General features: G+C 39.3%; 1 protein-coding gene across 4 annotated transcripts in view; it reads left to right on the top strand.

Moving 5' to 3' along the window:
- The first annotated feature begins 47 nt into the window (after nt 1-47).
- Nucleotides 48-10,362, top strand: part of TSG101 (tumor susceptibility 101) — a 54,135-nt gene continuing 43,820 nt past the window's right edge. For 3 of the 4 annotated variants that reach the window (XR_003683747.2, XM_028501644.1, XM_028501643.1), the window contains exons 1-3: nt 55-203; nt 6,112-6,196; nt 8,462-8,527. Coding sequence is in view for 3 of the 4 variants with exons in the window: in XM_028501644.1 (XP_028357445.1) it covers nt 162-203; nt 6,112-6,196; nt 8,462-8,527 (193 nt within the window). In the remaining variant the exon portion in view is untranslated. Of the gene's footprint in view, nt 204-6,111; nt 6,197-8,461; nt 8,528-10,362 lie in introns of all 4 variants that reach the window. The other variant, XM_007104915.2, reaches the window with a different exon arrangement.

Raw genomic sequence — 10,362 nt, 5'->3', positions numbered from 1 at the left:
GGGGGGGGGGGTGGGGGGGGGGGGGGGCCGTGGGGGGGGGGGGGGGGGGGGGGGGGGGGGGGGGGCCGGCTCCGCGGTGTGAGACTGTGTGTGGCAGCCTGGGGCAGCCCCGGAGCGGCTGACCCTCTGCCTGTGGGGACGGGTGTCGGGAGGCGGCTGCCATGGCGGGGTCGGAGAGCCAGCTCAAGAAAATGGTGTCCAAGGTGAGGCCGCGGCGCGCTTGCCTCTCGGCGCGCACCCACCGCTCCCTTCCGCGCCGCCCGGGCCTTCCCCACCAGCCCAGCGAGCCCACCCGGGCGGGCCCGAAGCCCTGGGCAGTGCCCGGCCGCCTCCGCCGCCCCAGCCCTGGGATGCCTGTCGCCCGGTGCCGGAATCCTGGGCCGGGGCCGGCGTGGGGCGGCGACGGTCAACAAAGGCGCGGAGCCGAGGCTGTCTGCCACCTGCCGCCCGCCCTCCTCTCTTCAGGGAGAGAGTTTGGAGCAGTCTTTGGGGCAGTATAGTTTTCGTCTTAGTTTTTATCAACACAAAGAGAGGGTTGTACTTAAAACTCGGTCGTGGGCACTCTTCCACTTGTGTCCCAGTGTAGGGTTCGTGCGTCTTCTCCCTTCCCTCCCGGGCCCCGGAGATTGTGTCCTTTTCAGTTTGCGTAGCTCAATAGCCGACCCACGGGAGATCATAACTTTTGGTTGAATTGGCTCAGTTATAAGTAAAAACGTCCTGAGAAGCCAGAATACCGGTACCTCACTACATCGGGTGAAATAAATAGAATTCCATTACCATTTCCGGGACTTTGATTTGCTAAGAGTGACTACCTTTAATTGTATGCTACTTATAACGCGGAATTATTTGCTTTGATTTTTAATCTTCACCGTTCAAGACCGGTGTATTTTTTTTTTCATTTTTATAAAAGCAGGTAGGCATTTTGTATTTAAAGCCGTGAGTTATTTTGACAACTAATTAAAATGTGTCACCTGATACCAGAGTGAACTGGGTGTTTTTTTTGTTTTTTTTCTGTTTACCAAAGCTAATTGGAATAAGATGTGTGTGAAATGGTTGAGTGTAGAATCTTCTCCAGTTAAACGATTAGCTTTAGATACTTTTGTCAAAACAAGAATGGTAGGGAGCAAAGAAGTTTAAACAGTTTTCAATAGTTTTAAAATACACTATTCTGTATGAACTTATTCCTTTGAAAAATATTTTTTCCCCCAGTAAAATCATCCCCATAGTCTTTGATTGAAGAGCAAATAATCTCTAAAGAGAAAGTGATGGTTTTTAAAATAAAGCTTCTCTTGATTGTTCTAATCATATCTTCTAGGCTTCTGATTTTCTTTCTTTTTAAAAAAAATTGAGGTATAGTTGATTTGATTTTCTTTCGATCAAGTAATTATCCTTAATTGTAGAGGAAGTTTTAGGGAGCCCTAGAAGATTGTGGCAGAGGTCTATGTTGTAACATTTACATATTGCTTTTTTTTTTAAAGTACATTGTTTTATATACTATGTAACTGAAGAATATCTGTTCCGTACCATTTTTTTTATCTTTAAAGTTGATAACATTGCCCTTAAGGTTTATTCCTTAATTTATATGTATGAAGGTATTTACATACAAGGACAGGAATGTTCAAATACTGGTTTTGAATTTTTAAAACCATAATTAGTTTTCCTAAACTTTCTGTAGAGGAACCTGCCTTCAAAGACAGAGGCAGGACATCTTTAGAAGATATTTTATACCTCCACCTGTCTTTTCCCTCCACCCTCTTCATAGCCTAAGAACAAAAAAGGGCATAGGGAAGAGGTGGGAGAGGGCATTCTGTCTTTCTTTTGGTTCTTGGCCCAATATCTGAAAAACCGAGTCTCTTACAAGTGGTGATGTCAGTTCTGAGTATCGGCATGTTTTCTCTCCAGCCTGTGAATAGACAGATAGGTAGGAATAGTAAGTAGGATAATAGAAGCAATTTGTGGAATTTCTTCCTCCTGGTGGAGGGCTAGCTTCAGGTGTTATCCTTTCAGTTGGATGTGGTCCAGTGTAGGCATTGGTAGCCAGGACCTTGGACACATTGCTAGGGCGATGGTCCTTTACTCTTTATCTGATTCTGGGACTTCCATCACCCAACATGTTACTTTGGGCCACTTGCTTTGACTTTTGTCTTTTTTGAGGTATAATTGACATAGAACAGTATGTTATCTTTTGATATATTACTACAGGTATTTTTTTCCTTTGAGCATTTATTTTAGCTCCCAAGTTAAATACAGCTTTTAGTTTAACAACCTCTCTGTCATTGTTTTTGCAGTTGAGAGGTATATTTATACTATTGGTCCATCTTGCTTTACACAGATAACTTTTATATTTTTCATACAGACAACTACCTGTATTCTTACATGCTATATCTACAGCATTCCTAGAGGTGGAGTCACTCTAACTAGGTAGGAGAGAGCTGGCACATTAAAAATTGTAATGCACTTCACACTGTTTTAGATTCTAGGGATGCAACAGTGAACAGACAGTGTGGAATTTAAATTCTATTAGAAGGCAACAAACAACTCAGTAAGTACATTAAGTAGCATGTTAGAAGGTGTTAAGTACTTTGGAGAAAAGTAAAGCAGGAAAGGGTAATAGAGTGCTCAAACGTGAGAATAGGATAGGTTGCAATTTTATAGAATAGTAAAGGAAGGCCTTCCTGAGGTCTATTTGAGCAAGACCTGAAAGAGGTGAGGAGGCAAACTGGAACAATCTGGAGTAAGAACATTCCAGGAAGAAGGAAGAACAAGCACAAGGGCCCTGAGACAGAAGCTTGTCATGCATGATAGAGGAACAGCTAAGGGGGCTGGACTGGAGTGAGCAAGGGGAAACAGTGCTGAATAAAGGGGTGGTAGATTTGGGAGGGTCTTGCAGGCCACAGTAAACACTTTGGCTTGTACTTGGAGTATGGTGGGAAGGCCCTGATCTGTTAACAGTATAGCTCTAGCTGCTGTGCTGAGACTAGACTGTAGGAGGTTCAGTAGAGTGGAAGCAGAGACAACTCTAAGGAGGCAGTTGTAGTAACCTAAGTGTAGCTATGAAGGTAGTGAGGAGTGATCAGGTTCTGGATATTTTTGAAGGTAGAGCTAACAGGGTTTTCCGACAGACTCGCTGTGGATGTGTAGGAAAGAGAGGCATCCAGGATAATGTCAAAGCTTTTGTCCTGAGCAACTAGAAGGATACAGACATGGAAGACTGTAAGAGGCATAGATTTTGGGGGGAAGATAAGGAGTTCAGTTTTGATCATGTTAAATTTGACATTCATTAGATATCCAAGTGGAGATATCAAATTGGTAATTGGGTATACATGTCTGGAGTTCAGGAAAGAGGTTCAGACTGGAATTTTTAAATTTGGGAGTTATCAGTGTATAAATGTTATTTTAAGCCATGTATGGAGATCACCAAAGGAGTGAGTTGAGATAAAGAAGAGGACCAAGGACTGAGCCCTGGGGCTCAATATTATTGAGATAAGAGGTTAGGAGAAGAGAAAGAACCAGCAAAGACACTGAGAAGGGGTAGCCACAGAGAGGAGAAAAAGAAGCAGTGGTGTCCTGCAAATCAAGTGAAGAACATGTGTTAAGAGGAAGGAATTGACTTGGTCAAATGCTGCTGTGATAGGTTAAGTAAGATGAAGACTGAGGATTGGCCATTGCATATGGCCATGTGTGGCAGTTACTGGTGACGTTAATGAGCAATTTCAGTGAAAGTGGAAAACCCTGATTGGAGTGGGTTTGAAGAGAATGGATCTAGTCTTTGAGCATCAGTGTTTAACATCACGGAGAGATACCTACATGTCATATGCTACTTGACGGAAAAACACCGTCATCTGTGAAATGATCTTGCCAGAGAGAGGGGAAGACAGTGGAGGAAAAAAAAAGTAAAAATTAGAAAAAAATCATGAAAAAGATCATAACTTCCAGATCCAACTACTAATTCACAAGAAATACAAAGGGAATAGGAACATACATATTAAACTACACCAAGGGGATGCAGTTAGCAAAATCCAAACTGTGGGAGCTTTTATAGGACAAATGAACCGATTTCTTCAACAAGTAAGTTTCAAGGAGTTAAAATAGAAATGGGCCCACTGATGAGAAGATAAATAAAATGTGTTGTATCCATATAATGGAATATTATTCAGCAACATGAATGTACCTTGAAAACCTGCTAAGTGAAAGAAGGTAGTCATAAATGACCACAGACTATATAATTCCATTTATATGAAATGTCCAGAATAGGCAAATTTATAGAAACAAAGTAGATTAGCAGTTGTCTAGGGTGAAAGGGGATGTTGCTGGTGGAGTGAGTGGGTGATTGCTACAGGGTGATGAAGATGTTCTAAAATTGATTGTGGTGGCGGTTGTACAACTCTGAATGTACTAACAGCCACTGAGCCTTACGTAAGTCACTTTAAGTGTGTGAATTACATGGTATGTGAATTATATCTCAGTAAAGCTATTATCAAAAAAGAGGGCTGGGAGAGAATCTGTAGATTAAAAGAGGCCTAAAGGACATTTTAACAGATTAAAATATGTGGTCTTTATTTGGATCTCCATTCAAACAAACAAACAAAAAATGACCTGAGACTGCATATTTTATGATATAAGGAAATAGTGATTATTTTAGTGTGATAATCGTATTGTGGGCTTTTTTAAAAGTTCTTATCTTTTAAAGATACGTACTAAAATATTTATGGGTAATAGGATATGATGTTACCATTTACTTCAGAATAATACAGGAGGAGGAAAAGGTGAATGAGATTATAGATTAAATAAGATTGGCTATGAGTTGATTGTTGAAGCTGGGTGTAGTGCTGAAGCAGGGGATTTATTATACTGTTCTACTTTTGGTTACCTTTGAAATGTTCCATAATAAAAAGCTTTAAGAGGAGAGAGTAGGAAGAGAGCAATTACTGACAGCAAAAGTAGGAAGCTCCTTGCAGGAGTTTTTGCTGTAAAGGGGAACTGAGAGAAGTTTGGTTGTAGGTGGAAGGGGAAGGGAGGTAAGGAATGTTTTTGTGTGAATAAGACAGGAGTAAGAAGCATATGTGTGTGGTAACAGTACTGATCCCATAGCATGGAAAAATTGGTGCTTCAGGACAAAAGAGGTCAAGAACTGCTGAAGAGATGCCTTTGAGTAGACCTGGATTTATTTCCTAATTTTTCTTGTATTTTCTCCCTTATTGTCTATCACAGTCTTTTGTGCTGGTCTCTGAGATTTCTGAGATTTCTTTGACTTTATATTCTAATCCTTCTATTGGATGTTTTATTTCTACTCTCACTTTTTTTTTATGTCCAAGAGTCCTTTCTTTTCTGAGTGTTCTTGATTCATGGATACAATATCATTTCTTCTTTCTTTGAAATTTTTAATGCTAATTCTTTTTGAAGTTTTCTTCTGCTCCTTGCATTATTTTTGTTCTTAGTTCCTTCTTTCCATTTCCATCTGTGACATGTTTCTTGGAGTCTTTCTTTTTGGAATCTGACTGTTCCTTTTTAAGAGAGAAGCACTAAAAGCTGATTGAAAGCTTTGTGCATGAATGGAGCTTGTCAGCTGGTAGCTTCAGTGTGTTGTGAACAGATGGGGATCCCCATCTCCTGATTTCCTAATCTGCTAAGAGTGTGTAAGCAAGGTTCCTAGTTTTCCTGGACTGGAGTGGTACAAGGCAGGGGTATGAGAATACAATACGGCACGTGGTAAATTGCAAAATAGTATTGACGATGAATGCTGGAGAGGGAGAGATCATTTTGGGCTAAAGGGAAGTCTGGAAAAGTATTCATTGAGAAGGAAAGTGATGTAAACTAGGTCTTTAAGAATGATTAAGATTTGATTTGGCGGAGGGCCTTTTAAGTTGGAAAAAGAGCTAAAATGGAGGTAAAAGTTTGAATAGGTGGCAGGAGAAAAAGCTACTGAGGTTCTTTCAGTCTTTATTTAATTAATGTTAATGATCATTCAGAACCATTATACTTTTAAGAAGAATGCTATTAAGAAAATAAGATTTAAAAAAAAAAAGAAAATAAGATTTTAAGAAAATTAACCTAGCAGTAAAATATGTGCATTGGTTTTAAACTAAATTCATTTGTAATTTTCCTTTTCAGTACAAATACAGAGACCTAACTGTACGTGAAACTGTCAGTGTTATTACTTTATACAAAGATCTCAAACCTGTATTGGATTCATATGGTGAGTTTATATAATAAAAATATCAAGTACTATACTTTGAGTTTACTCTTTTTGTTAATCATTGTAGGTTTCCCATTTTCCCTTTAAGTTTGTTGGTTTTTTTCATTGTAGGACTAACCTTCACCTAAAAAAAGTTGTGACAGATAGGAAATTACAAGATCTAATAATAACATCTTATATTTGTTTAGTTATTTTAAGTTTTAATATACTACTCTAACATAGAACTAATGCAAATTTAGAACTAGAGGTGATGTTAAAAATAGTTTAGTCCATCATTTCCCAAAATGGTATACATAGTTGTGAAGAATGTTGCTTTGGGGGCCTGGGTAGAGGGGATTCTGAGGTTAAGTTTGAGCACTTATAGATTAAACAAAATTAAATGGGTTTCTTTGCAACAAGATTTCTCAGAGCCTTTAATATGCTAATGTGTCATTATGCCTCACCAAGGGGGGAGAGAAGATAATACATTGTTTAGTATATTCTAAAGTTAATTAGTGAACCTTTTTTCTCTCTAGAGCATCTCTTTATATTCTTAGAAACACATTTTGTAAAACTATATCCTGGACTATCCTTTTCATTTTATAGATGAAGAAAACACTTAAAAACTATTGTCCTTACTTCTGTAGAGTAGGTAGGTGACAATTTGTGTCCACCTTCTATTGAGATGAAATAAAGTTGTGATTTAAGTAAAAAATGACAATATTTAGAGGGTTTTTTTTTTGTTGTTTTATTTTAAACAGTCTTTTTGGCCCCACCAATCCTAACATAATCTCTTCAACCCCGTCTCCTGGTAAACACCAAATGTGCCAGGGCCAAGGGAAACCCATGCTGCCTCCTGCCCTTTGTGAGGCCCTTGGCAATGAGGGCAAAGAGCTGAATTTTGTAGCTGAGACTCTCACTCTAAACTCCACTCTCCTCCAGGGCTTTGTAAACAGGAGCCTGGTGAGAGGCAGCAGAGGGGGGGAATCAATCCTGAATTTCCTGAACAACAAAGTCATGAACCAGAAGTCCTCTCCCAAACTAGGGCATAATTCTCCTTCCTGTCCACATACTGTACTATGGTATTTAGATCTGCAAAAAAACTCATATTACCAAAATTAGAGTTAATTTATAAATGGCTTCAATGGGGGAATAAGGTGACAAAGGCTAGAACTTTATGGTAAGTGTATAGTTTTTACGGAATACTGAAAGAATAAATGTTGATCAAAACTGACAGACTCCAACATCATTGAACAAATATTATATATACAGCCACACAGGCTGGACCAAGTCTAAACCATTGTCATCAACATGCTTTTAGAGTAAATATAACCCTAAAATTAAATACAGTGGTCTTTTTAAAATACGAAATCAGAATAAATTACAGCACAGTTTATAATTGTCAATAGTAGGTAAAAGAACTGAGGTCAACAGTACAGTTCTGTGTTCTTGTACTGCACATTACAGCCTTTCCTCTATGTAATATAGTGTTAATTCCAAATCATTATTACAGATAATAGCAGTCCATGTAACACAAAGTATGTGCCCTAGTTATTCAATCAATTATAGGTGGGAAAACTTGTGCGATGTGAGAAATATTGGTATTAAAAGAAGATGTCCGGGGCTTCCCTGGTGGCGCAGTGGTTGCGAGTCCGCCTGCCAATGCAGGGGACACGGGTTTGTTCCCCGGTCTGGGAAGATCCCACATGCCGCGGAGCGGCTGGGCCTGTGAGCCATGGCCACTGAGCCTGCGCATCCGGGGCCTGCGCTCTGCAAAGCAAGAGGCCACAACGGTGAGAGGCCCGTGTACCACAAAAAAAAATAATAAATAAATAAAAATTAAAAAGAAGATGTCCGTATTTGACTGTGAAAACTTTTTTCCTTTTTCATACTGTGGGATACTACATTGGGATTGAGAATAACAGTGAGTGGGAATAAAAATCTGAAAATATTAGGTTAATATTTAATATGGTGTCAGTTAATAGTGATTTATAAGTAAGTTTATAATCATGTTGTTTGGGGATCCAGAGCTCATATTTATTGGGACTGTAGCATTAACATTTATTTTTCCAAGTAATTCATAGCATCTTTACTCACTCAAAAGCTGATCGCACTAAGTGAATCAACAAAGGATACTTTATTATTGGACAAAATGTATGAACATTAACAAGTTAGTCCCTTTCAAGGGTAATAATGTGTTTTAACTGTTGTTTCTGAAACATAAGAACAACTTACGTGGGAGTATCTGTGAAAATGCTTGTTTAACTCATTATTCTTACCTTTCAGTTTTTAATGATGGCAGTTCCAGGGAACTGATGAACCTCACTGGAACGATTCCTGTGCCTTATAGAGGTAAATGTCTTATGTGATTCATGTTTCCAGCATAGATGCATTTTAATTCACATTTAGTTGCCAAAGAATTGTAGGTGATTAAACTTGCTTTCTTGTGACTTTCATGATAATATAGAAACTTCACCTCCTATTCTAATTGAACTTCATTTGGCAGCAGCGCCTAATATTCTCAGCTTTTTTCCCCTACTTCCTTACCAAGATATATCAACAAATAAGTGCCTCAGTGCACTGGAAGAGTTTGTTTCATAGAATCAGAGAATCTTAGAACTAGAAAGGGATCTTAGCTGCCTCCTAGTTCAGCTCCCACCCTACTCAAACTTATCTGACAATGGGAAGCTGTATAGTGTAGTGACTAAGATAGAGGCTTTACAGTCAGGGCAGAGTAGGGTTTTAGTTCTCCCTCTGTAATCTATTAGTTTTGTGACAATGGGCATCTGTAACATTTGGATAATAGTACCTAACTCAAAGAAGAATTCATTTGTAATAATGTATATAAAGGACTTAGCACAGAGGCTGGTATATCAAAAGTAGCTATTTATGGTTGTAATGCTGATGATGGATGATTATGTCTCTGTTAGTCAGCCACCCTCTGCTGGAATACTTAAAATGATAATGGAGCATTCAGCTTCATGAGCAACTATGGACAGCAGCTCTGTTTGTTAGTTATTCCTTTTGACTAGCTAAGACCTGTGTTTCAGTAACCTACCCATTGATTTTATATAGTACCTGCTATGCGTGGGGGGAAAAGGGCTAGGGATACAAAGGTAAATAAAGGATGTACCTTCTCTGGAAGAACATACACAAATAGGGAAACAGGGAATAAATAGATATTTACACTATTCTATACCTGTTATAGAATAATGAAATATAAAGGTGCCGTGAGATTATAGAGGAGAACAAGAACACTTGGGAAGGTCATCAAAGAAATGACGTTCAAATTTGGTATTAAAGGATGAGTGAACCATTCATAACAGAATGGACATCCCAGGCAGAGGGAAAAAACACTTGAGCATAAGCATTTAATAGAGCAAATACAAGTAAAATTCAGGATTACTGACTTTGCCTTTACCCCAGGAAGTAAGCTCTGGTGAGGGAAAAAGGTATGTGGGGGAGAGAGGAGGCAGAAGGCTATCATAGACATAAAGACTTTTATTATTTTTTTTCTTCCGGTTTTATTGAGATGTAATTGACATATAGCACTATATAAGTTTAAGGTATACAGCGTAATGATTGACTTCATACATCAAGAAATGATTACCTCAGTATGTTTAGTGAACATCCGTCATCTTATATAGATATAGAGAAATAAAAAAATTTTTTTCCTTGTGATGAAAATTCTTAAGTTTTCATCAAGTTGCGATGTTTACTCTCTTAACAACTTTCATATATAACATACAGCAGTGTTCATAACATTTATCATGTTGTACATTACATTCCCAGTACTTACTTTTTTTTTTTTTTTTTTTTTTTTTGGCTGCGTTGGGTCTTCGTTGCTGCTCGCGGGCTTTCTCTAGTTGCAGGGGGCAGGGGCTACTCTTTGTTGTGGTGCGCCGGCTTCTCATTGTGGTGGCTTCTCTTGTTGCAGAGCACGGGCTCTAGGTGCACGGGCTTCAGTAGTTGTGGCACGCGGGCTCAGTAGTTGTGGCTCGGAGGCTCTAGAGCGCAGGCTCAGTAGCTGTGGCACACCGGCTTAGTTGCTCGGTGGCATGTGGGATCTTCCCGGACCAGGGCTCAAACCTGTGTCCCCTGCATTGGTAGACGGATTCTTAACCACTGCGCCACCAGGGAAGCCCCATGACTCTTTTTGAATTATGGTTTTCTCAGGGTATATGCCC

This window comes from Physeter macrocephalus, chromosome 16 (assembly GCF_002837175.3).
Source record: "Physeter macrocephalus isolate SW-GA chromosome 16, ASM283717v5, whole genome shotgun sequence".
Classification (NCBI taxonomy): domain Eukaryota; kingdom Metazoa; phylum Chordata; class Mammalia; order Artiodactyla; family Physeteridae; genus Physeter; species Physeter macrocephalus.
The sequence above is the reverse complement of the archived record's forward strand: the minus strand, read 5'-3'. Positions and strand labels throughout refer to the sequence as shown.